We start from the raw sequence: 26331 nt of genomic DNA on the forward strand, positions 1-26331 counted from the left end.
TATATTTATATTTATATTTATATTTATATTTATATTTATATTTATATTTATATTTATATTTATATTTATATTTTTTATATTTATTTCTATAAAACCAGCATGGAGCTCTCAGGTAAATTTTAAGGCCACACAGGGGAGAAACTTTCACAGACCCAACATTGATAAACTCCTTAAAGAGGCTTTTGAAACACCACATAGCACCCCAGACCGTGGCTCACCTGCCAGGGAAACTGAGGCACAGGTGGGGCTGCTCTCTGCCCACCCAGGCTGCCCAAGAGGGGAGGATTTTGGAGGGAGAACCCTCAAAACCACAGCTTTTACCCCAAAACGTTTGGTCAAAACGGAGTCATCCCCCAGCAGACCCCACATCCGCCAGGGCTCACCCCCAAACCCAACTGGGACCCCCCACCCCGGGCACCATGGCAGAGACAGGGCCCATGACAGTGCTGCCACTTGTTTTTTCTTTCATTTTTTTCCTTTTCTGGTCTTTTATTTAAGAAAAAAAAATAAAGAAAAAAAAAAAAGAAAAAAAAAAAAAAAAGAGACACAGTGGTGGGTAACTTTCAATCCAGAAATAATCCGCTGCCAGCCTCCACCAGGTGATGCTGGGGGGGGTCCCTGTCCCCACATGCTCGATGGGGACAAGTGCACAGCCCAGGGTCCCCAGCCTGCCAGCCCTGGTAGCCAGGCTTCCCCCCAGGCTGGGCTGGGACAGGGGGTGGCCCTGGGCTGGGGGTGCCCCCCTGGGTGAGCCAGAGGGGCTGGGAGGTGCCAGCAGCACGGGGGGACCGGGAGGCATCGGGTTATGGCAGTCAGAAGGCACCACACAGGCTGAGCCTGGCCCCGGGCATCCCTGCTAGGCTGGCACTGGGGGAGCTGGGCTGGCACTGGGGGAGCTGGGCTGGCACTGGGACACCCAGGCCAGGTCCCCTTGAGGCCATCCCCAGCAGCACATTCCCATCCCAGAGCCACATTCCAGCACTTGGGAGAGGGCACAAACCGGTGGCTGGTCCTGGAGGCTCCAGCAGGGCTGTGGGGCAAGGGGGCCCAGCACTGGCAGGGACAGGCAGGGTGAGCAGCAAATGTCCCAACTGGTCACCCCCAAACTGCCCCGGGCAGCCTGGGAGTGGGGCACGCCGGGGATTTGGGGCAGGGACACAGCAGGTGATGGGGACAGCGGTGCCCCGGGCCCACGGCCATTGTGCCCCCCACTCCCAGCATCACCCAGGGGGGGCCAACACCCCAAAACCCACACGGTGACCCAGCACTCGCCCCCAAAATTGTGCAACTGAGCGCGGCAAAGGTTGGGGGAGGCCCTTGGGAAGCCCTCAGCCATCACCTCCCTGCTGGGCTCGGGGAGGAAACGGGATCTCTCCCTTCTCCCAGCCCTTCCAGGCAGGACCCCCAGCCCCCTCCTGCCAGGGCCACCCGCACGCCCTGAGCTGTGCCCCCAGCCCCACTGCGCGACGGAGGCTGGGGGGCCACGCGTGTGCGGCTGCCTCCCCTGGGAAAACCAGTGGGGAAAGGGCGAGAACTGAAAAAAGGCCCCCCTAGGGGTGCCTTTGGATGGGGTGAGGACGTGAGATGTGCTGAAGAAGGAGCCGAACGCGGGTGTCCGGCCCTGGGGAAGCGTGGTGGCGCGGCGTGGCGCGGCGTGGCGTGGCGTGGCGCGGCGTGGCAGTCCCTCCCTCCCGCCCCGTCCCCGCTGCCCCTGCATTAAGCGATCTCCTTGATCCTGCGGATGTAGTTGTGGAGCTCCTCGGGGTCCTGCAGCCCCATGTCCTGGCACACCCACTCCAAGTCCTCCTCATCAGCGATGGGGATGGAGTTGTAGGCCAGCTCGTCCGAGGGCATGGTGGCGAAGGTGGTGAACTTCACCCGCTTCCGTTTGGAGGTGGGTGAGTTGAGCGGGTCCTCGCTCTGGTCCCGGGTGGAGCCCCCCGAGGAGCCGTCCCCGCGCCCGTGCACCTGGCTCTGCACGCTGGTCTGCGAGCTCCCGCTGCTGTGGTGGTCCCCGTGGCAGCAGGTCTGCACGTTTTCCAGCGGGTTCCCCGGGCTCTCGGGCTGCGGGGAGAGGTCATTGTGAGCCCGCAAGGGCTGCCCGTTGCCCAGGAAGACCCAGTGGTGGGAATGGTCCATGTTGGTCTGGCCTTCCGGCGGGATGCGCTTGTGCCGGTACTTCAGCACAAAGACGATGCAGTTGATGAGGAAGACCAAGATGGCCAGGCAGAAGACGCCCAGCAGGGCGTACATCCCGATCTCCAGGTCCGTCAGCCCCCGCGTCACCTGCACGAAGCCGGTGGGGATGGTGGGGAAGTCCTCGGTGGGGTGGGACGCGCTGGACATCCGGCCGTCCTCGCTCGGGTCCGCTTTCCTGTCCACCTCTGCCCGCAGGGTGGTGCTTGCCCCGGCCTCCCCCAGCCCCGGCCTGCTGGACACGTGGTCATAGTCGTAGGTGGGATCCTCCTCGGACCCAAAGTGGACGCGCACGGTGGCCAAGGCCGTGAAGAGGACGCTCTTGCGCTTGGTCTTCTGGCAGCTCTCGCAGATGACCAGCTCCACCCTCAGCAGCTCCCCCGCGCCCTCGCTCTCCGCCACCACCAAGGGGAACGCCCGGTCCTGGGTCACCGACACCACCTTCTCGTCCAGGCTGCTCACTACCAGGTTGTAGTCCTTGGGGTCATAGAGGGACAGGGGGGCCGTGGTGCCGTCGCTGTAGGAAATCCACAGGCTCAGCAGCGCTTCCTGCGGGACCAACACAGGCACCGGTTGCCCAGCAGGAGGCCAGTCCCACCTGCACCCTCTTTGTCCATCCCCCCATCCACCTCCCCATCCAATTCACCCTTTAGTCCTCCAAAATCCATCTTGTTCCAACCATTCTCAGCTTATTCTTCTCTCCACATTCCCCACACTTGCCCAGGCTCAACCCAAATCCCAGCGGTGCCAGATGTGGCTGCCAGAGCTGGGCCAGGAGCTCTATAGGATTCCATTCCATCCCTCCCCCTGTGTCCCCACGGTTGTGTCCTGTCCCCAGGCTCGGGTCCACAGGTCTCTGTGAAGGTTTCTGGAGTGTTTTGGGGTCACCAGGATGTCATGAGGACAGTGGGCGCTGTGAGGGCTAGAGTGTGGGCAGGATTTGGGAGGAGGAGGTCACACCCCAAGTTCTCCCCCAAGCCTGGATGCCCGCCAGCCTCACCTGCTTGAAGAAGCTCAGGGTTTGCTGCACGGACGTGCGGGCGATGATGGTGTGGCTGTTGCCAGGGCTGGGGTGGAGGGACAGTGAGAGGCTGGAGACCACCTGGGCCTTCAGGTCCGTGATGCTGACCTTCTCCTCCGCCACTGTCACCAGCGTCTCGCCCAGCACCGCCTCCACCAGCGGGGACACCACCTGCAGGGGACGAGGGTCCTGTCACCGCCTGCCACCGCCAGCCAGGCTGGCACAGGGGGGAAAGGTGGCCAGGGGTACCTTGAAGAGGGTGGTGCCCGGCTCCCGCCCGGCCAGCGTGGAGCTGTCCACCATGTGGGCCACCCGCGGGTCATCTATGCGCATGAAGTCGCTGACCAGGTCGGTGACCTCCACCAGCCAGTCCGGCCCCAGCATGGTGACCACCTGGCCCGTGCCCTCGGCAGCCGTGGTGTGGAACTGGGTGAAGACCTGCAGCGTGGAGTGCTGGTACTGCAGGGCACAGCCCCGGCTCTGCTTCCGCTCGTCCTCATCCTCCTCGTGCTCGCTGTCCCGCACCGACCTGTGGGAGGGATGGATGGATGGATGGATGGATGGATGGATGGATGGATGGATGGATGATGGATGGATGGATGGATGGATGATGGATGGATGATGGATGGATGGATTGATGGATGGATGGATTGATGGATGGATGGATGGATGGATGGATGGGCGGGCAGTGGATGGGCAGTGTTGCCAAACTCCCCACACCATGGCTCCCCAGCCCCCCAGGAAAGGTGGCCAATCAGGGAAAAGCACAATGTCACCAATAAATGGTGGCTCCTGGGCAAAAGATGCCGGTTGTCCATGAGTGATTCAAGGGATTTGGCAGGACGTGGTAACAGCAGGGTCACCAGCATCTGTGCCCACTAAACAAATGAGAGAACAAGGTATCTCAGCTTGGGATGGACACCTGGAGGTCTTGAGACCTCAAACAAGCAACTTTGGAGCTTGGCTGTTCCCAGTTTCATCCACTGAACTCTTGACTGCTGCCAAGGAGGAATGTTCTCCACCAACCTCACTGTGAAATTTTTTCCTTCCCCATAACCTGTGTCCGTGAGCTCTCCCTTTCCACCTTTCCACCCCTGAGATGCCTCTGTCTCTCCCACCTTTACAACCTCCTCATGAAGTAGCTAAGCAAGGCAATTCACCCATGACCACCACCTCCACCTCGCCTTCTCCGGGCTGGCCAGTGCAGCTCCTCAGCACCCACCTCCTGTCCGGCAGGATGGGCACCCTCCAGCCCTTGACTTGGCTCAGCCGGGCATCCGAGAGCTCGATGTGCAGGGGCAGTTTGGGCACCCACACCGTCATCTCCAGCGGGGCCGACAGGTGCTCGTAGGTGAAGGTGACCCGGGCGCTCATGGAGCCCCGCGACTCCTTCCCGCTGACGAAGACGTAGTCGCAGCTGCTGGAAACCTGTGGGACAGGAGAGGATGGGGATGGTCCTGCAGGCACAGCAGAGATCCTGGCAGGAGGCTGGAAGAGCAGAGTGTCAGCTGGTGTGAATCCAGTTTGTGATGGCCACTGGAGCAGGGATGTTCCCTCCTCCTGGAGATCCTGCTCAGAGGGAGATCCACACCCCGTTTCCACCATACAAGGTGTCCCCTGACCCAGGTTCTCCAGCCAGCCCTCACTCTCTCCCACCTCACCAAGAATCTCCACTTGGTGCCTCAGTTTCTCTTTGGCCTCCACCCTGAATTGTCCCTGAGCTAGAGGCACCCATGGGTGCTTCACAGAGGTTGCAAATTGCTCAACTTGGAAATTTGCCCCAAAATCTCTTCCAGAGGAGGCAGTGAACACAGACCTCCCCCCCCGGCCTGTCCCCACCTGAGTCTTGTCCCCATCCCTCCTGCTCACCCCAGAGCAAGATTCCTGCGGTCTGAATGAATCCTTCTGTTCCTCTTCTCGCTCCTCCTCTTTTAATTCCCACTTATGCAAACACCTTCAGTGAAATTTTTTATAAAACAAATCCATCCTGCTGGGGGTCACTCGTGACCACCCACCTGAGCCAGTTCTGGAGCCCAGGGGACACCAGGGCAACATCTCCTGGGGTTTGAGCTCAGGCCACCAGTCAACAGCTCCTTCCCAGCCAGAGTGGCAGAAGACAGCCAGGAGGGGACTCCAACATCTCATCTGCAGCAGCCCCATGGCCCAACCCCGATCCCTTGTCAGGGATTGCACCCGATTTGTTGGATGCTGGAGAAGAACAAAACTCGTTTGCTCAGCCAGCAGCACTGAGCACCTCAACAGCACAGAAAAGCTGATTTCCAGCAATCGAGAATCCCTGGATTCTCTGATGGCTGATGAAGGGCTGAGGCCAGGCTGACAGCAGAGGTGACAGCATCCCTGTCTCTCCCCCCGACTATTCATTGAGCACCTGTGGGCAACCAGATGCAGGAATTTTGCATTTCTGAGCCCACAGTAGGGTTTGACTTCTACAACAGCTCCAGGAGCTCAATGCACGGTGTCCATGGTCCCCTGGGGCTGGGGGAGGAGGCAGAGCCCCCGACCTGGGCTTCTGGGGACATCCCTGAGCGCAGGAGGGAAGGGCGATGCAGGAGGGTTTGTTCCTTGTCTCCCTATCAGAGGTACCAGCTCAGCAAGTCTGACAAGACAATCTCATCTGTGGCAAGGAGGCAGCGCCTGAATAAAGATGAGCTCCCAGGTGAATCCTGCAGCAGAGGATCTCTGGATATTGTGCCATTTATCACAATAAACACGATGGGCTCTGCTTGCATTACCCTGGCTAATAAACCCCCCGGCACCTCCTTCTGGGCGCCGCTCGCTTTGCAGCCGGGAGGGGGTTGAAACTATGACAACAAAAAATCCCTGCACACCAGGCCTGTCCCGAAGATGGAGTGACTGCAGATTAGCTCGGAAATGAAGCTTGTTCGGGGAAACTTCCCGGATTTACGGCGAGGTGTCAGGAACTGAGAGGCTGAGGGCTGCCTGGGCTCCCAGCCAAGGCGCCGCTGCCTCCGCTGCTGTGGCCAGGAGTTCCCGGCTTGGCACAGTGACAGGTGTGGGATCAAGGGGACACATGTTCTCCAAGGCCCCCAGGAGTGGGGAGAGCCACCATGGTCCTGGCTGTGTGTGAGGATCAGTCCTGTTGAGCTCCTGGGGGGGGTTCTGCAGGGGATGTGGAATGTGGGGCTCTCAGAAGGGTCACACACGGGTGAGGCTGAGCATCTCCCACCCCCTGTGTGTCCGTCCGCAGCCCCCATGGTCACCACCCATTTTCAAAACGGGATGATTTCCACACTCCCCTGGGTGGTGATGTCCTCCTGTACACTTTCGTCACCCTGTGTCACCGCAGAAGGGGATGAGCATGACAACTCCCACCCATGTTCTCCCCCCACATCCTTCGGAGCCACGTCCACACCAAACCCAGGACAAATCCCACGTTACACAAGAGAGCAACCACCAGGGAGCCACACCAGAGCGGGGAGAGGCAGCTCCCCAGCCCGCCCTCACGTTAAATTATTTACAGTAACAGATAGCACATCCCACTCCGTAAGCTGTGATTTATGGAGCAGGTTTAGAGCCCTGACACTGCAATCATACTCCCCGATCTCAGCAGGTAACTGAGAGCTCCCTCGGAAATGAAGCTCCAACACAAACACCAAATAACTCAGCAAGAAATTGCGCAGGGCTCCGAGCAGGATGAGAGCCGGGGCCGGAGGGCTGCTCCCTGCATTATTCATCCCAGCTCCTGGGCATGTGCCTGCTCCCCCCAGGTCTGGGGACAGAGTGTCAATAGATTTATGAGCAGAAAGGCAGCACATTAAACAGTTTAAGTGTCTTGGAGTCCATCCTGAAGTGTATTATTGCTCCAGTGTTTTATCATGCTGGGGAGGACTGGGCTCCATAAATTAGAGCCGCTCCTGTAAATCCCATGGATCTGAGTTTTAGTCAAGAACTTGGGTGAGCACTTTGTGGCACTGGATGTCCCCCATGGTGGGTGACACGGCCCCATGGACAGCAAATCCCAGCAGGGACAGGGATCTGCCATCACCCCTGTGGCAAAGGGGAGAAGGGGCTACGGCCCCCTGGAGAATCCAGACCCCTTCCCTGCCTCTGCCCAACCAACGGGAACATGGGAAGGGAGAGCTGGCTGGGTGCATGCAGGGAGAGGGGTGGGAGGTGTTCAGGAGAAGGGAATGATGTCTGGGGGTGGATGGATGGATGGAAATGGTGGCAGAGTGACATGGGCAGGTGGGCAGATGGATTTATTCAGGGATGGAAAAATGTATATGGATGAACGGGGCTGGTGATGGAAAATGGGAAGGTTTGAGGATCAGGGGCTGCCTCGGTGGCTGGGGCAGGGAGCCTTTGGCACTGGCCCCAGCAGCACCTCTCCCACCTGGATCTTCCCCTCAGCTCTTCCTCAGGTCACAAGACCCCCCACACCCACCTTGATGATGTCCTCGTTGTTGGACTTGCACTCCACCATGGCCGAGACATCCATGATGACGCCACTCAGCTCGATGGCAATGACCTTCACGGGAATGGCCACCGTGCGCCCCGTCAGGATGGCTGTGTTGATGATCTCTGTGTCCTGGGGGTGGCAGGGAAAGGGCACCGTCCTGTTAGAGGGAAGCCTGTCCCATCTGGGGCAGAGAATGACCTGGGTGTGGGGGGGATGGATGGATGGACAGGGATGGATGGATGGATGGATGGATGGATGGATGGATGGACAGGGATGGATGGATGGATGATGGATGGGTGGATGGGTGGATGGATGGATGGATGGATGGATGGATGGATGGACAGGGATGGATGGATGGATGGATGGATGGATGGATGGATGGATGGATGATGGATGGATGATGGATGGATGGATGATGGATGGATGGATGGATGATGGATGGATGGATGGATGGATGGATGGATGATGGATGGATGATGGATGGATGGATGGATGATGGATAGATGATGGATGGATGGATGATGGATGATGGATGGATGGATGGATGATGGGTGGATGGATGGATGGATGGATGATGGATGGATGGATGGATGGATGGATGGATGATGGATGGACTGGGATGGATGGATGGATGGATGGATGGATGGATGGATGGATGATGGATGGATGGATGGATGGATGATGGATGGATGATGGATGGATGATGGATGGATGGATGGATGGATGGATGGATGATGGATGGATGGATGGATGGATGGATGGATGGATGGATGGATGGATGAGGGATGGATGGAGAGGTGCTATAGGGCAGGTGGTCAATCCCTCAGGGGCTCCCCACCCCTCAAAGCAGGTAACAACTGAGGGCAGAAGCCTGCTCACCATGGCCAGGGGCACGATGGCCCTGATGTCCCTCTGGATGACCGTCAGCTCTGTGACCACCTTCTCCAGGTCGGGCGGGGGGTTGCGGCCCCGGTAGTCGATGTGCCACATGATGCGGCGCGTCACCGACTGGCTCGTGAAGTTCTCCATCTCAAAATCCAGCTGCATGATCTCAGAGGAGGAATCCCCATCCCTGGGCAGGGGGACAGGAGGAGGGGACACAGTGAGGTGGCTGTCCCAGCTCCTACAGACACCCCAGGATAAGCCATCAGGTTCCCCCACAGGTCTCCTTGGTGTCCCCAGGCTGCCAAGGGGGACTGTGCAGCAGGTGCCACCCAAACCCAGCAACCCTCACCTCTGCAGGGGCTCCTCCAATGGGATCCTGCAGATTCCCATGGGAATCTCCCCAGTGGGAGAGAGAAATGTTTTTCAGCACCTCTCCCAGCAGGACAAGAAACCTCATCAGCTCTGCCAGGGCTGCTGGGTGACATCACAGGGTGGGCGTGGGGTCATGGCCTCGGGGGACAGTGGGTGGCTGCAGGTGCTGGCCTTGATTCCCTGACTCCATCTTCCCAGCAGTGGGGATGGATTTACTGCTCCTGCCAGGACACTCGTGTCCCACAGGTCAGATCCCGAGTGTCCCACAGGTCAGATCCTGAGTGTCCCACACCCAGAGCACTCAGGAGTGACAAACAAGTGTCAACACGTGAGCTCAGCCCAAGCTGTTGATTTCAGAGGCCCTTCCAAGGGGATTCCACGTGGAAATTGAGTCATGAGAAAAAGAGTTTCAAGCCCAGACAGCAGTGGGACAGCAATGATCTGGGACATGGGACAGGGCTGTCCCCCAGCCTGCGAGGGAGAACGGGCAGGGGACGGGAGGTGGACAGAACCAGCAGGGGAGAACAGCTCTGGGACCATCAGCTCAGCAAACACAAATTGATGCCAGGGCTGAGGGCAGCAGAACACGGAGCTAAAGGACAGGGAGTGACCTCTGGAGTGTCCCCAAGGCAGGAGACAGTGGAGAGGATGCCAAACCCAGCACAAGCTGCCAGACTATGGGGACAGGTTGGTGCTCATCTGCACCATGGCTTGGACACAACCTCACAGCAGCAGCATGAATTATTCCTACAGCCCATCCCTACAACCAAACCTCCCCAGAGCTGATCCTGCCCTCCCAGCTCTGCCTCTGCCCGGCAAATCCCTGGAGTCACTCAGGCTTCAACCCTGCCCCATCTCAAACTTCACAGCTCCCCAAAAATTGAACACCCCTGGAGGAAACCCCAGCTCCCCCACAAACCACAGCAGTGTTAAAAGCCCCTCGGAGCCAACGAGGAGGGGAGGAAAAGTGAAATTCCAGTGGAAGGGAAGCCAGGACTGGCTCCAGTTTCATCTCAGCACAGCAGCAATTGAGAAGGTCCCATCGATCTGGGGACGCAGGGCACAGCCAGGTTTCTCTCTAATCAATATCTAATGAGTGACAGGGAGCAGAGGGAGACCAGAGCAAGAAGCTGGAGCTGCTCCAGGCCATGGCAAGCCCTGATCCCTGATCCCACAGCATCCATGATGAGCTTTCCAGTGGAGCTGATCCACTGGGGCTGCTGGAGTCCCTTGCTCTGCCCCAAGGCGGCTCCGGGGTTCAAGGGGAGTCACCAAAGGCCACAGGGTCTGGAAAGCAGATTTGGCTGCTCTTCCAATGCCAGGAGGCTCAAAGCCAGCTGGGAAGAGGCAGGTCCAGAGGCAAAGCAGAGCCAGAGGTGTTGGGGCAATGGGACTCCTCGCCATGGGGTGCCCCGAGGTGTCCCAGGAGCGCTGCCAGGCCCAGCCACCATCCTCTGCCCTCCCCCAGCATCATCTGCTCTGAGCTGAGACAAGAGCCAGGTGCCCACACCGGGGCAACAATTCGGGATGCAGCTGCTGGAGTGCAAAACACCCCAAACTGGCCATTCTGACCCCAAAGCTCAGGGCTGGCGGCCCCTCCCTGCACAGCCAGCGCTGCCAAAAGCCCCCAGAGCCCCAGCACAGCAACTCCTCTGTTTGCACAGCCTGGAGGGCAACACGGCTTGGAGTCATTCATCCTCTCCATTCCGTTAATATTTGATGGAGTTGTTTGTCTAAAAGGTGATTGTAATCACTTTAAATTCCTCCCCCGTCTCTAACCTTTGCAGGCTGATTGGAAACGGTGCTGGCAGCGGGAGAGGGGGAAGGGGGAGAGGATCCTGCTGCTGCTGGCAGCTCTGCTCTCCGTGTGCTCTGGGGTGGGCGTGCAGGGGACAGGGGCTGGTGGCCCTGGGGACACTCCTGGATCAGCCGTGGGTTTGGATGCTGTGGGTGCATTTCGGAAGCAGCGGGATGGGGTGAAGGAAAATCTGCCCTCCTGGCAAGAAAGGGGTTCTGCAGAGCTTTGGAGCTCGCACCAGAGCACACAGAGCTGAGGAGTTCTTTTTTTCCAAGAGTCTGGCCCCAGCTTTGCTCAGTTTTGGGGTGGGGGACAGAGATGTGGGGAGATTTCCACGGCAGAGGACAGGAATGCCTTGAGCACATCAAGCTGCTTTAACCCAGCTCCTGGAGACACTTGTGTCCCTCTTCCCATGGCACAGAGATGTCACTGTTGTTCTCCAGCACTTCAGAATCTTTCCTGCTGCTGTTTTTGACCCCGTGCCCATCCCCTGCCCTTGCCTGCCAGTCTCACATCTCCCCTTCTTCAGGCTGAGAACCCTCTGGACTCCCAGCTTGGCTTTGTGGGTCTTTTCTCCTTCAGCTCATTCTCAATTCCATTTCCAGGGCTCAATTCCCAGAGTCCCAGGGATGTGTGAGGAGGGTAGAACTGCCTGACCTGGATCCTGCTCCCCATCCAACACTCATCCTTCACTTTAGGGTTCAGATGGGACCCCTTCCTTCCCAGAGGGGACACCACGACAGACAGCAGAGAGCTGCTGCTTCTCACAGCATTAAAACTTAATAAAAAATTAAAATCCTTCCACCCCAGACTAAGGAATCCTCCACCGCTTCACAACCGAGCCCTAAAATCCTCAGTTTCCCCTGCCAGGACCTCCATGGCACTGCAGCCACCCAGACCCATGGGTGAGGGGCAGAGGGAGAGCTGCTCCAGGCCAAGCCCAGCACTTCCCTGGCATTCCCAGAGCTGCAGCCCTTACCTGGGCCCAGCCCCATCCACCCTGGACACGTCGACGGTGGCAGTGGAGTGTTTGCCACCCGTCAGCAGCTCCGAGCTCACCAGCCACTGCCCGCTCCTGGACTTGGTGCTGAGCAGGTTCACACCTTTCTTGGCCTTCACCCTGCAGAGAGCGACAGTCAGGGATGGATCCTCACCCTCAGGAGGTGCAGGATCCCCGAGGATGCCCTGCCACGGCACAGGAGGAGTTTTACCCCTGATCCCTTCAGGCTGTGGGAAGCAGCATCCAGGCTGGCAGCAGCTCCTCTCTCATGGCATTTTGTCCCTCCAATCACTGCTCCAGCCCCAGTGCTGACCCCAGGGCAGTAACACCCCTGTGGCACTGGGCATCCCTGGGGTGGAGGACAGGAGAGCCTGGAGCACCACATCCCCCATTCCAGGGGCGCCCTGCTGGTCCAGAGGCTGTGGGGACACTTTCAAGTGCCCTTTGGAGAGCTGTGGCCAGGACTTGTGTCCCCACCCTTAGGGACACGCAGCAATGGGGACCTGCCCACACCGGGGTTCTCAGCACCTCCTGCCCACCACCCCATTCTGCTCCCTGGTTCTGGAGGGATATGGGGAGGAGGGGATATGGGGGACCCCCCTCACTCCAGAGCAGCCCCAAGGCCACACCACACCGTGCCCAAGGTGGATGGGAATGAACCCACAGCTGCTGGCAGAATCCAACTGGGAACACCGGGAGAGCGAAGGCAGCAGTGCCCAGTGCCAGCACAGAGGTGCCCCAGGTGCACAGCCCCGCCCTTCTCTGCAGGGCGCTCCCACTGCAAAACCACATTCCAGATATTGCTCCAACCCCGCTTCCAGACCTGCTCCAGATCCTGCAAACACCAATCCTCCCAACCCTCCCGCCCACAGCCGCTTTTCCACAACCACCCCTTGGGAAAGGGAGCAGGAACAGCCCCCAGGGCCTCACCTGAGGGTGAAGTGCTCCACCGTGGAGTTGGACATCAGGTAGAGGAGGATGCTCAGCACCTCTCCTGGCTTCAGGGGCTTGTCGGGCAGGCGGATGAAGACGTTGCCGTCCAGGTGATGCTCCTGCAGGGCAGGCCCGGGCGGGGGCTGCAGGAGGCTGACGCTGCCGATGCGCAGCAGCGGGTGCTGCGTGGGACCCTCGGTGCGAGCGCCGGCCCCGCGGCGAGCGCCCGTGTCCCCAAGGCACTGTCCGGCGCCGTCGGGCGCGTGCAGGGTGTAGTACAGCTCGGCCTGCTGGCTCTCCCCTGGCATCACCTCCAGGCTCTCGGGGCTCTTCCTCCTGCCCAGCGGCACGGCCGAGGGGCCGAACCAGGCGTGGGGCAGCTCGGCCTGCACCAGGCACATGGCCAGGCTGCCCCGCAGCCGGCACGAGCTCTTGAGCTCGCGGGCGTCGCGGAAGGCGTGAAGCCGCACGCAGGGCAGCCGGTCCGTCACGTCGAAGTCGTCCCAGTCCCGGCCGGCCACGTAGAAGAGCACTTGGACCACGGGCTGGCTGGCCACCAGCCGGGGCTGGACGATGAAGGCGCGCACCTTCCAGTTGACGGTGAGGCGGTCGGGCACCTCCAGGGTGCTGGAGGGCTGCAGGTGCTCCTTGGGCAGCACCAGCCCCGTGCTGAAGGGCCCCAGGGTGACGTTGAGGACGGGCAGCTCGTTGGTCTGGAAGACGACGAAGGGCTCGGAGCGCTGCAGAGGGGCGCTGCCGTTGCCCGCCGGGCTGGCTCCCAGCTCCTTGAGGAAGAAGGCCAGGCGGGTGTTGGACAGGCGGTAGCTCACGGGCAGCAGGATGGCACCAGGGGGCTCGGCGGGCTCGGGGCTGGGGGCCGGGCCCTTGGCGTGGGCTGCAGAGGAGATGGAAAGCGCAGTTAGCGTTGGGCATCCCCCTCTGGAACAGCTCCTGAGCAGGGAACACTGATCCAGGCAAGAGTGGAACAAAGGAGGAGCTGGAGTTTCAGCCCCCAAACCTCTGAGAAGAGCAGCAAGAGCCTGGCTGGGTTTCTGTCCCACAAACCAAAAATGCAGAAGATCCCAGGACCTCGAGCAGGATTGTGTGGCAGCAGCCTCACCAAAGCCACCCTCGGCATGGGATGGGGTGTCCAGGGCATGCTGAAACCACATCCAGCCTCGTGTTGTCCCTGGGGAGCCCAAAGCGCTGGTCACCCACCCCAGCACTGCCTGTACCAGCACAAACCTGGGGCTTCATCCCAGCTTCATCCCAGCTTCAGCTTCATCCCAACTTCATCCCAACTTCATCCCAGCTTCATCCCAGCTTCAGCTTCATCCCAACTTCATCCCAGCTTCATCCCAGCTTCAGCTTCATCCCAGCTTCATCCCAACTTCATCCCAGCTTCATCCCAGCTTCATCCCAACTTTATCCCAGCTTCATCCCAGCTTCAGCTTCATCCCAGCTTCATCCCAACTTCATCCCAGCTTCATCCCAGCTTCATCCCAGCTTCATCCCAGCTGCATCCCAGCTGCATCCCAGCTGCATCCCAACTTCAGCTTCATCCCAACTTCAGCTTCATCCCAACTTCATCCCAACTTCAACCCTGCTTCATCCCAGCTTCATCCCAGCTTCATTCCACCTTCATCCCTGCTTCCCAAGACATGGATGCTGAGTTTCTCCAGAGGCTCATGACCAAAAGTTACATCCAGGTTAATCTTTGGCTGGCAGATCCCACCACGTATTTATTATTGTTTATTGTTTATTGTTTATTGTTTATTGTTTATTGTTTATTGTTTATTATTTTATATTTTATATTTGTTATTTATTTTTTATTATTATTTGTTATTTATTGTTTATTGTTTATTGTTTAATATTTATTGTTTATTATCATCAAGGCTTTCCTTCTTCTTCCAGCTCCCAGATCACCCAGGGCAGGTGGCTAAATCAGCCCCCAAACCTGCTCTGTCCCCACACCTGCCTTAAGGGTGGTGTCACAGCCGCTCTGTCACCTGTCACCTGTCACCCAGGGCTGTCACCCACACTGTGCTGTCCCCACGTGATAAAGCTGGCCCAGACCAAATTTTTCCAGACCTGATGGAAAGGTGATGTTGGTGCCACCTTGTGCAAACCCCAGCAACGCCCAGGATCCCTCAGAAATCCCCATTTGTCCTTAATTTTGATCATTTTTTGCCTTTAAAAAATAACTCCAGGACTGGCAGAGCAGGGAGCCCCTGCCAGCCGCGGGGCAGAGCTGCCCGAGCCCCTCGGAAGGATCCGGTGGTGAGCAGAGGGAAAACCCATGGAAATCTCCCTGGGAAAGGCGGCGCCCGGCACGCGTTGTGCTGGCAGCTGAGGGAGCCTGGAAGGCATCTCAAGGTCTTTGCCTTCTCCAGGAATTCCCAGCTGGATCCCCCCCGCTCCCCTCGGCTCCTCGCATCCCCGCTCCCGGCGCTGATTGCAGCCGCTCCCAAGCGGCTCCCGAGCAGCGGAGCCCAAATTGCCGGTGTCAAACAGCGGGGAAAGGTGTGGATGTGACGGCTCCGCTCCCAGGAATGACTCAGCCCCCTTCCCTTTGGGGCTTCGGAGCGTGCCAGGACCAGGAGGCTTTTTCCAGCCCTGGAAGTGGCCCCAGCCACTTTCCCCGGGGCTCAAGGGATGCAGGACCCCCCGGCCCAGCCGGCGAGCTGTGCTGAGGGGCACAGGGGAGTTAAACACTTTAGAGGGCTCCTAAAAGGATCAGCGCTGGATACGGGACAGGCAGAGTCCACATCCCGGGATGGAAACTGCCCCGGAGCCAGGCAGAGAATTCCCCGGAGCTGTGGGAATGCTGCCCCCGTGGCCAGCTCCAGCCCCTGCCACCCCATCCCGCTCGCTCTGCCTGATTTCCCATCTCCCAGAGGTCCTGGTGCTGCTAAACCCTGGCCAGCACCCTTGGGTGCCCCTCTGCTCAGCACCGAGGGGTGCTCACTGCTCCTGTGAGTCATGGAAGTTGTTTTCTGCTGTGAAAGGTGAAGGTTTGCATCCTCCTGCCATCCCCAGCGAATGGAAAAGGGGATTTTTTTTCCAAGGCATGAGATTATTTGAGGAAAAGGATCCAGCAGCTGGAGGGACATGGGCTGGACCCACCTGGCCGAGGTACGGGGGCTTTGCTCAACCCACTCGCTGAAACAGCATCAGACCTGATCCCTCCAAAATCTCCGGGCTTCGGAGCAGGACCAGGACATTTCACAGGGAAAACCCACCCAAAACCCACCCAGCTCAATGCCCAGCACAGCCCCAAGCAAAATCCATCCTTGGGGTGCTGCAAAATTTCTGGTGTCACCCTTGAGAGGGGAAGGGGAAGGGGAAGGGGAAGGGGAAGGGGAAGGGGAAGGGGAAGGGGAAGGGGAAGGAAGGAGAGGAAAGGAGAGGAAAGGAGAGGAAAGGAGAGGAAAGGAGAGGAAAGGAGAGGAAAGGAGAGGAAAGGAGAGGAAAGGAGAGGAAAGGAGAGGAAAGGAGAGGAAAGGAGAGGAAAGGAGAGGAAAGGAGAGGAAAGGAGAGGAAAGGAGAGGAAAGGAGAGGAAAGGAGAGGAAAGGAGAGGAAAGGAGAGGAAAGGAGAGGAAAGGAGAGGAAAGGAGAGGAAAGGAGAGGAAAGGAGAGGAAAGGAGAGGAAAGGAGAGGAAAGGAGAGGAAAGGAGAGGAAAGGAGAGGAAAGGAGAGGAAAGGAGAGGAAAGGAGAGGAAAGGAGAGGAAAGGAGAGGAAAGGAGAGGAAAGGAGAGGAAAGGAGAGGAAAGGAGAGGAAAGGAAAGGAAAGGAAAGGAAAGGAAAGGAAAGGAAAGGAAAGGAAAGGAAAGGAAAGGAAAGGAAAGGAAAGGAAAGGAAAGGAAAGGAAAGGAAAGGAAAACACAGCTCAGGAGACTGCAGTCCCACACCACTGTCCCTGCTTCCCTGTCACCCCCGGGTGGCCTCACGTCCCCCATGGCCGGGTCTGGGGGGACACAAGGGTTAAGCCCTGCCGGCTGGCTCTGCTCCGCAGCCCTGCTGCCGCTGTGGCGAGCGGGATTTGCAGCACCTGACCTGCATTCCGGCTTTATTAGGCCGGCACAGAGGGGCCCATATGGTCCTTCCACCCTGGCAGCTCAGCACCGCCAGCCAAAACACATCTCCCCGTGCCTGGCCAGATCCCCGCTGGCCTGGGGGCTTCCCGAGCCCCCCCGGGCTGAGGAGCCACCCCCAGCCCCACAGCGGGACTCCCGTGTGTCCCCTCGGGGTGTCCCGCAGCCTGGGCGGGGCAGGGAGGTGTGAACACACGAGTGGTGACCCCTTTGTGCAGCCCCACATCTGCCCCGCCAGATGTGCCCAGAGGCGGGGCCAGATGTGCCGAGCTGCTCTGGCCACCCAGGAGGGCAGGTGGGGACAGTGGCAGCGCCCTCCAGCCCTGCCCCAAATCCCACACCTGGGCCAGGGGATCTCGCTGCTGGAAAAAACAACAGCAAAAGTCCCTGAAACATCCCCCGACATCGGGTTTAGGTCATCACCATCATCATCGTCATCATCACCATCATCATCCCCAGTCCTGATGCAGGGGATGCTGGGCTCGGCCAGCCCGGTTGCACACACGGGAGAAGAGGCTGATGGACACACTGGATCGAGCCTCCAGTTCAATCACTTCCCCTCTTGCCCTGAATCCCGAGGAAACGAGGCCCAGGCAGAGCCTCTCCATCCTGCTTCCACCATCCCTGCTCCCAGCTGCTCTCCCGGGGCTGGAGAGCCTCCTCCTCCTGCTCCCCTGCTCCAGAACCGAGAGCAGAGCTGAGCTGGGCTTAGCCCAGCCCCAGCTGTCGGCCTTGGGGATCACTGCTCCAGGAGGGATCTTTATCCTGGCTTATCCCGTGGGACACAGCAGGGGCTCCCGGGGCTATATCCCCACTTATGGGGGGAAAAGCACACAGGGAAAGCCCTGGAGAGGAGGGAGGGGAAGTTTGAGGTCGGCTCGGGAGGGTTAAAACCTCTCTGGATGTTAATGGGTGCTGCTGGGGGCTCGGTGGATCGATGGATTGAACGCAGCTCCGGGGAATGTGGGACACCAGCCCCAGCCCCCGCCAGGCTTCCAGGCGGTCCCAGCTGGGAACAAGGCAGGACAGTTGTCCCTAAAGCAGTGGCTTGAGCTGCCACAGTGATAAACCCACCCCAAATGCCCGGGGGGATGGAGGGGGTGGCACTGGCCCTCTCTGAGGGCTCCCAGCCCAGCTTGGGGCTCCTATGGAGGGATTTTGGTGCCCAGCAGTCTCCAGGACCAGCAGCACTCCCTTATCCCCAGATCCAGCGTCATTCCAGGTGATGATTGGAGCCCTGAGCAGGGTGATGATGGCAGGACAGGCCCAGAGGAGTCAGTGGGGTGATGGATCCCCCCAAAACCCCGAGAACCAGGAGCCCCCAAAGAGGAATTCCAGCCTGGCTATTCCCCACTGGAGCACGGATCTCTCACTCCTCTTTGCTTCCACCCCGTTCCCCTGAGCATCCTGTGTATCCCATCCCCAAAATCTGCTGCTTCAGCCTTTGCCACCCCATTCATTGGGACCAAGCACAAAGGGGAAACCGAGGTGGCAAATACCTGGGATGTGCCACATCTGGAGCTCCTGGAGGTGCCCCACAGCTGGAGCTCCCACAGCTGGATGTTCCCACAGCTGGAGGTGGTCCCAACTCCCAGGGAAGGCTCAGGCTCAGACATTTCCCTGCTTCTCCTGGGAATCCCTTCCTCATCCCCAAGCACCAACAGCTGCCACCCTACACTCCCACCCCAGTGGGGTCAGCACCTCCAAACACCCTAAAAAACAACAAAAAGGCAGAAAAGAATCCTCCAGGCCTCCACCCAAAACTCAGCCAGCCCCCCCTCTCCACTCCACACTCCCAGGGTAAAAAAAAACCAACCAAAAACCAGGAATTCAACAGAAGCCAAAAGCAGAAAATACAGGGAGACTCCTCATGGAAACCTCCAAAGCCTTCCCTGCAGGCAGAGCCTTGGAAATTTGTTTTGGTGTCATAAATGACAACAAGCTCCCCCTTCCCTCTGATGCATCCAGAGCCTCCATCTCCAGTCCCAGCTAATTGGAACTCAATTAAGTGAATAATTGTTACAAATGTGGAATCACCTTCCCCTGGCGTGCGGCGGGCAGAGTGTGGGAAGAGCAGGGATGCTCCTGGATCTGTCCATGGCCACGGCAGGGATGAGCTGGGAATTCCCACAGCACCAGAGGATAAACTGATCCAAGCTTCCCAAAATCAGCCCGGGGTAGAAATTGGGTGAGAGCTGGATGGGAGTGCTGGGATTGGATTCCTGGGAGCAGCAAGAGTGGATTCTCTGACACAGGGCTGTGCCTGGTGGGCTCATTTCTTGTAGATCCCTGAGATTTCTCCCTCTCCCAAAAGTCCAGCCTGGCTTTTCCATCAGCAGGAGCAATAAAATCCAGCAACACTGCTGGGACATATCCTGGGATATTTTTTTTTTGGTGGGGGGAGAAGCAGCAGCGAGCAAAATGGAACCATCCCCCAGCGGGGCCTGTTCTTCCCCCAGGAAATTAATAAAAGAGAATAAACAAAACAGGGGGGGAAAAAAATTTAAAAGAACCAGCCAGGGAGCTAAAGGAATAAATAAATATGGCCTAAATGGGATGTGCCGTGCAGAGGCACAGCCTGCCATAAATTCCTGGAGCCAGCAAGGCTTTTACACAGCAGCTACTTTAGAGCAATTTCCACAAATCACGGCAAGGGACAGGCTGGGGGACAGGGAGGAGAAGGCCTTTCCAGAGGAGGGAGCAAAATGAGGAAATTAATTAAAAAGGGGGGATTAGAAAAGGACAGGGAAGAGGCTGATTGTCCCTGATCACGGTTGTCCAAGAAGCAGTGGCAGGGGAGGCGGCCTGGGATAAATGGGGCACCCCAGAAGGTTCCGTGGTGGTCGCTGGGCTGGGGGAGCCCCACGATGGGAGCAGCCCAGGTGGGCACAGGTGGCTTCTCCTAAAAACCACCCTGGGGAGCCAGAAATGGGAATCAGCAGCTCCTGAGGGACAAACCCCCAGCACCCAGCGTGGAGACAGAGCAGGGACAATGCAGGGACACCCCCAAAGCCACGTGTCCGGCTCAGATCGCCCCATTCCCCGCATGGCCAGGAGCAGGAACGTCCTCCCAGCACCCTCTGAACACTGAATTTCCCCCCAGGCTGCTCTCCCAACACCTCCAGGCTGTGCCCAGCAACACCTTCCAGAACGATTCCGTGGGTGAATCGTGGTGGAGCCGGATTCCATTCCAGAGGCACCCAAGGGAAACCCAGCCCCAAATCCCAGGTTTGGGGTCCAACATCAGCCCCAGACCCCCAAAAGCAGGGCTGGGAAGCGGTGCCAGCTCAGACACGGCTGGGATTCATCCCCTTCCTGTGCTCCAGGAGAGGAGCTGATCCCGCAGCCGCACTGAGCTGGCAGCAGCAGGGATTGCATTTCCAACCTGATTTATCTTCCAGAGCAAAAACACAGCCTTTCCTCAAAGGGAAATAAATGAACAATGAAATGGTTCCCAAGTTTTGCCAGTCCTGGGGAAGAGCTCAGAGCAAACCCCAGCTCCTGCAGGGGACAGGAGGTGACAGCACCATGTGAGGTGGCAAAGCCACCCCAGCAGCGCCTGCTTGGGCTTTTAGGGAAAATCCAGAGTGACAAATATCATCCAGGTGGTGGGAAAATGCTCACCAGAAGGTGACAGTGGCTTCACCAGAAGATTGAGATGGTCTTGGTTGGTGGTGGCCTCCCCAGGGCCAGAGCAGAGCTGAGGGGGGACGAGGGAGCAGCAACAGGTCAGGGAACAGCTCAAGGAAAGGGAAGGGAGAGGCACATCCTGAGGAACAACCTCTGCACCCCAGCCCTGGGCTGCTGGTGGCACAGGTGACAGAAATGGCCCCCACCCATCCAGGGTGGGGATGGCTGGGCCACCACAAACGTGGCTGGAGGACCCCACACCTCCAACCTCCAGGCAGGTGAGCTCCAGCCTCCCTTTCCCTGGGAAATGTGCAGCAGGACTCACCTCACTCCAGCCCACCAAACCATTTCTCCACAGCTTCCAGAGGAGATCTGATCCCCACAGCCACCACCGGGGTCCCCAACCCCGTCCCAACGTGTCCCACCCCAGGAGCAGCCACCTCCCTCCCTCCCTGCCTGCCCGGGGTGGGTGCTCGTTAGCAGAGCCATGCATTTAATAATAAAATCTTCTGATTAGATTAGCAAGAGTGACCTTTTCCAGATGGATGGGGCGCTCCTGCGGTGGCAGCGACAGGCGCCACGCGGGAGGGGACACCCAGCAGCTCCCACACACCCAACGCTATTTTGGCCAGGCAATGCAGGAGCCAAAAAAATCAGGTGGTGCTGTCTAAGCAGCCCTTCCCTCATCCAGTGTGATGCCACATCCCCCTGATCCCTCCACAACAGGCACCGGAGCTGGGAGGTGCCGATGGATGGATCTGCAGGGATCCTCAGTTTTTCCTTTTTTCATCTTTTATAGGATGCAGAGGAGCTGGGAGAGGGATCTCGACAGCTGGGGTGGTTGAAATAGTAGGACTGAAAAAGAAAATTTTCAAGGAAATAGCTGGGTTTACAAAAATCCCTGAGCAATCCCCAGCCAGGGGGTGCTGCCAGCCCTGCCTCAGTTTCCCCCAAAAGGACAGGTCTGGGTGAGGACCAGGCCCTGTGGCTGATGCTCCCCAAAATCATCGCTCAGGGAATCTCCCTCAGCTTCCTCCCTTCCCTCAAAAACACCAAGAGGGCAAAAGGGGTAGAAGAAAAGAATTTCCATGAGGGGTGCCCAACTTCTCACTGCTAAATTCCATCATCGGGCTGGGATTTAAGGAACTGGGGTTTGGGGGAGGTGGAGCGGGCCTTGGGGTCACACAAGGGCACTCCAGAGCCAGAATCCAAAAGGAATATCCCTGCAGATCCCCCTTTTCCTTGGAAACTTGTGCCAGAAGCCGGGTCCCCTCCCCTCACCTGCCTGCCAAAAATCCCATCGCCCCTTCCCTGCTCCCGGGATCGCTCAGCTGCTCCGAGCCCGGCGCAAGGAGCGGGCTGGGGGCTGCTGAGCCGGCAAACACCGGGAGCGTGTTCCCGGGGCGCATTCCCGCAGCTGGAGGAGCCAAGCCGGGTGCAGGCTCCCGGTTCCCGGCAAGTTATGGCACATCTCCACCTGCTGGTCTGAAAACCCCGGAGCCGGGAGACGCCGAGAGGGACGGGGAGGGGGCTCGGGGTGTGTCCCCCGCTGGGTTTGGGGTGTCCCGGCTGGATCCCCCAGCAGGGATGGAGCCCCGGAGCACCATCCTCCACCCCCAGTCCCATTTGGCTGGGCTGTGGTGGGAGCCAGGGATGGGAAACACGGGGAGAGCGGCGCAGCCCAGCACTGGGATGGGATGGGATCCATGGGATCCATGGGATGGGATCCATGGGATGGGATGGGATGGGATGGGATGGGATGGGATGGGATGGGATGGGATGGGATGGGATGGGATGGGATGGGATGGGATCCATGGGATGGGATGGGATGGGATGGGATGGGATGGGATGGGATGGGATGGGATGGGATGGGATGGGATGGGATGGGATCCATGGGATGGGATCCATGGGATGGGATGGGATGGGATGGGATCCATGGGATGGGATCCATGGGATGGGATGGGATGGGATGGGATCCATGGGATGGGATCCATGGGATGGGATGGGATGGGATGGGATCCATGGGATGGGATGGGATGGGATCCATGGGATGGGATGGGATGGGATCCATGGGATGGGATGGGATGGGATGGGATCCATGGGATGGGATGGGATGGGATCCATGGGATGGGATCCATGGGATGGGATGGGATGGGATCCATGGGATGGGATGGGGGATCCGGCACAGGACCCCAAAGCTGCCCGGAATGTTGGGACAGGACAACCCCAGCAGGTCTGGAGCACTGCAGAGCCTCCAAGCTCCTTTGGGAGCAGGGAAACTGAGGCACGCTGCAGGGAGCTGAGGGAAGATGCAGAACGCCGGTTTAACCCCACAGACAGCACAAAAACATCCCACAAACCCATAAATCCCCCCCGTGCTGCATCCCAACAGGTCCCAGCGCCGAGCACGCACCACAGGCATCCCCCACCCGTCCCTCTGTCCGTCTGTCCATCCTGAGAGCCCTCGGGGCCACCCTGGGGCCATCCCACCCCGGAGATGCCAAAAAAATAACACAAAACCCCCGTTTCTGGAAGCAGCTGATCTGGGGCCTCGGCCAAGCAGCTCCCGGGGAGCGCAGCAGCAGCGAGGCTGGCACGGAGGGCTGCTCTTAAATCAAAAACAAGGGGGAAAAAAGGGAATGAAATGCTCCAAGCAGGAGAGCAGGGCACTGCCTCACCACGGGCTGACCCCGCCGCCAGCCAGAGCCGTTTGTGAGGAGAACCAGGAGCTCCCAGCGTCTTTTCCCTGCTTCCCCTGGGACCTTCATTCGCCCACCAAAGGCCAGCGAGGGCAGCTGCGCATCCCGAAAGGAGGCTCGGAACTCCTGGCAGAGGTTTCCCTTCCCGTGGGCACCGGCAGCGCTGCGAGCCCTGCACGGGCCACCCTCGCCCACCTCGCGGTGGCACCGCGGGCAGTGACGGGGACATCGCATCCCCCAGCCCAGGACACAGATCCTGGAGCCCAGGCCTGAGCCAGCCGCTTTGGGGGTCCCAGCAGCAATGGGGAGGGCTCAGAAACCCCCAGGGAGGGGATGGGGAGCCCCTGCAGCAGAGGCCGCTCCCGATGGATCATCATTCCCGCAGGGATGCTCCTTCCCCCGGCAGCACACCCGACCCAGACTGGAGCAGATGCAGGGAAATGGGGCGGTGGGAGATGCTGCTGCTTCCCCCCAGGCTGCCGGAGCCCTGAGCTCCCAAAGGAGCCAGCAAAGCCTGCCCGGGGAGCGCCCCAGGAATCGGGCTCGGAGCGGGGGTGCCTCTGCCACCCCTACGGAAAGTTGTGTCTCCACAGCCCGGAGCATCCCTGCTCCTCCGCAGGGGTCTGAATTTCCAGGGTGGAAAACCCCCTCCAGCCCGCCTTTAATGCTCCCAAAATCCCCTCTCCTCCTCATTTCACCCCTCCCCGAGCCCCTCCGAGCCCCTCGGGTGCTGCAGGTGCTGGGAGAGCCCTGCCTGAGCCCCCGGAGCGCCTCGGCCGGGGGTTGGCGGTGTGACACAGAGCTGGGCACGGGCCAGGGATCCCCCCAGATTCCAGAGGGATCATTTCAGCTGGGCAGTGTCCCCGGGACACCCCGAGCCCGAGGTCAGAGCCAGCTGGTGCCCCCAGACCGCAAACAGCCCCCGCTTTCTGCTCGGCCGCGCCGGGGAAAGCGGCTTCGGCCGGGGCTCGATTTTAAATGGAAAACATCCACAAAAATCATTGATGGAAACCAAACCCCGCGGGCCTCGGGGTGCGTGACCCCTCTCTGGCCTCGCTGGCCAGGAACAGCCCCCAGCAGCGGGTCAGGGCCAGGCCGGGATGTCACAGCCACTGGGACGCCACCCGGGCCAAGGGGGTGCAGCCCCCCCAAACCCCGCAGAGGGCAGGGGGACAGCGATGGCAGGGGCTGCACCCCCAGCCCAAAATGCTGCCCCCCGGGCAGAGCCTGCCCAGCAACTCGGCACAGCCCGGGGAAGTGTCTGGGTGCGGGTCTGGGGGATCAGCGAGTGGATAATAGCGGATAAAGCCCTGATCCTGCCGCTAAAGCAGCTCTGCATTAAGGAGACAAGAATCGGGGGGGGGGCCGGGGGACACCCCCTCGCCCCGTGTGTCCCCCTGCCACCCTGCTGGCAGCCCAGGCTCAGCCCAGCCCGCTGCCAGCGCTCTCGCAAGCACAAGCTGTCATTTTATTAAGCCGGGAATAAACTCTAATCTTCACCCATTTGGCTTTGGGGGGGGCACGGGGGGAGCCGGGGATGGCCACGGCGGGGGGGGGGGGGGTCCCAGGCGGGCACAGAGGGGCAGGGGGTGCCCCGGGGTGGGGGGCAGGTGGTGCAAAGCCCCGTGTTGCAGGTGTATAATATAGAGATATATTTCTAAATATTGCCCCGCCATCTCCCCCGGTGGCTGCACTTACCGGGGAGCAGCAGGGAGCAGAGGCAGCAGAGCAGCGCGGCCGGTCCGGGCAGCATCTTCTCCGGAGAGGCCATTGCAAGGTGGGGGAACAGCCAGAAAAATACGGGAAGGTGTGGGGGGGGTGGTGGTGGTGGGGGGGAAAAAATAGCCCGAGGCACCCCCGAGGCGAAAAACAAATTAAAAATAAAAAATTAATTAAAAAAAAAAAAATTAAAAATACTAAGAAAAGGAATCCAAACCGAGCACCAAAAAATAAAAAATAAAAAATAAAAACACCCGCAGAAATCCCCCTAAATCCAACCACGTGCGAGCAGGGAGCAGCAGCCAGCGGCGGAATTTGGGGAGGGGGGGGGGAACCGGGTCAGGTGGGGGGGGGGGCTCGGCTTTGCCCCCCACCCCAGCTCAGCGAGCAGAGCACCCCATCTCCGGTCCCCCACCCCTCCCCAGCCCGCACCCCAAAGCTGCCGCAACCCCCCCCAGAGCCTGCAGGGCGGCCGGGGGAGCGCCCAGCCGGCGGGGGAGGGTCCCCCTCCTCTTCCTCCTCCTCCTCTTCCTCCTGAGGAGCCGCGAGCGGGGGGAGCAGAGCACGTGGAACCCCCTCCCGGAGGTGAAAGCAGCCCCGATGTGCCGATGGAGGATGATGATGCTGCAGGGTGCGGGTCGCCAGCCCACCCCCCCCACCTCTGCACGAGAAGAAAAATCAGAATTCCAAGCGCTGTTCTTCAAAAGAGGGGGAAAAAAATTGGGGGGGGGGGGGAGGGAGGAGAGAGAGCAAAAAACCAAAAAAATAAAAAAGGCGGAATTAACGCGCTCCCCCCCTCGAGGAAAAAGATAAACAGGCAAAAAAAAAAAATAAAAATAAAAATGAAAACAACAAGAACGTAACAAAAAAAACCACAACCCAGAGCCGGGTGAATAATTAATCCTAGGCAGATGCGATTAATCGGCGGCAGGAGCAGCTCGGCGGAGGAGTCCCCGCATCCGAAGGCAAAGTTTGGGGGGTGGGGGGGACACCCCGAGACTCAGCGCTGGCAGCGGGGGGACCCCGCCAGCAGCGCTCCAAGGAGGGGGTCCCCGCCTCCTCGGCGTTAAAGAGGGGGTGTCCCCCCTCCTGCCCGCGGAGGGATGGACCCGGGGGGTGCCGGAGGTTGGGGTGGGTGAGGGGGGCTCTGCCGCGGGCCCCCCCCGCCTGTGCCGGGCCGGGCTGGGCGCTCCGGTGCCCGCTCGCCCGGCCCGAGCCGCATCGGGCTCCGCTGGGTGCCAGCGAGGGGAGGGCGGCAGGGGGAGGCGCCGCCTTCCTCCTCCTCCTCCTCCTCCTCTTCTTCCTCCTCCTCCTTCTCCTCGCAGCCCCCACCTCCCGCTTGCCGAGCCCCCCGGCAGTTCCAGCCGCCCCCCACCCCGAGCCCCCGGAATTTGGTGGAATTTGGTGGAATTTGGGGGGCTCGGGCCCCTCCCGGGCACGGAGGGGTGAGGAGAGGAGCAGCCGGGCTTGGCCACTCCTGGCCACCCTTGCGGGGTGTCCCTGCGCCCCCTCCGTGTCCCCTGTCCCCCTCCGTGTGGGGG

The 26331-nt window shown here is 59.5% G+C and overlaps 1 protein-coding gene across 2 annotated transcripts; it reads right to left on the reverse strand.

Annotated features, from left to right (window-relative positions):
- Positions 1 to 451: 451 nt before the first annotated feature.
- On the reverse strand, positions 452 to 24951 carry TMEM132E (transmembrane protein 132E). Of its 2 annotated transcripts, XM_086859243.1 has the most exons (9): positions 24770 to 24951; positions 12644 to 13541; positions 11693 to 11833; positions 8538 to 8730; positions 7644 to 7787; positions 4440 to 4645; positions 3467 to 3746; positions 3197 to 3388; positions 452 to 2745 (listed from the first exon to the last, which is right to left on the reverse strand). In XM_086859243.1, the coding sequence occupies exons 1-9, from the start codon at positions 24840 to 24842 to the stop codon at positions 1717 to 1719; spliced, it is 3156 nt and encodes a 1051-aa protein (XP_086715369.1). In that variant the 5' UTR covers positions 24843 to 24951; the 3' UTR covers positions 452 to 1716. The 2 variants fall into 2 exon arrangements, with proteins under 2 accessions (XP_086715369.1, XP_086715368.1); XM_086859242.1 differs by lacking the exon at positions 24770 to 24951 and having other exon boundaries at positions 12644 to 13874.
- Between the last annotated feature and the right edge of the window lie 1380 nt (positions 24952 to 26331).

The sequence above is a fragment of the Cyanistes caeruleus genome, chromosome 21 (assembly GCF_971803275.1).
Source record: "Cyanistes caeruleus chromosome 21, bCyaCae1.hap1.1, whole genome shotgun sequence".
NCBI lineage: Eukaryota > Metazoa > Chordata > Aves > Passeriformes > Paridae > Cyanistes > Cyanistes caeruleus.

What these genes read in the sequence shown, in the direction of transcription:
- TMEM132E (XM_086859242.1), bottom strand. Translation starts at nt 13,818, where the DNA reads ATGTGGTTTCAGCATGCCCTGGACACCCCATCCCATGCCGAGGGTGGC. An exon ending in CCCATCCTGCCGGACAGGAG is followed by an intron (nt 3,747 to 4,439) that starts GTGGGTGCTGAG and finishes TCCCTCCCACAG; the next exon opens with GTCGGTGCGGGACAGCGAGC. An exon ending in CGGGCACCACCCTCTTCAAG is followed by an intron (nt 3,389 to 3,466) that starts GTACCCCTGGCC and finishes CGTCCCCTGCAG; the next exon opens with GTGGTGTCCCCGCTGGTGGA.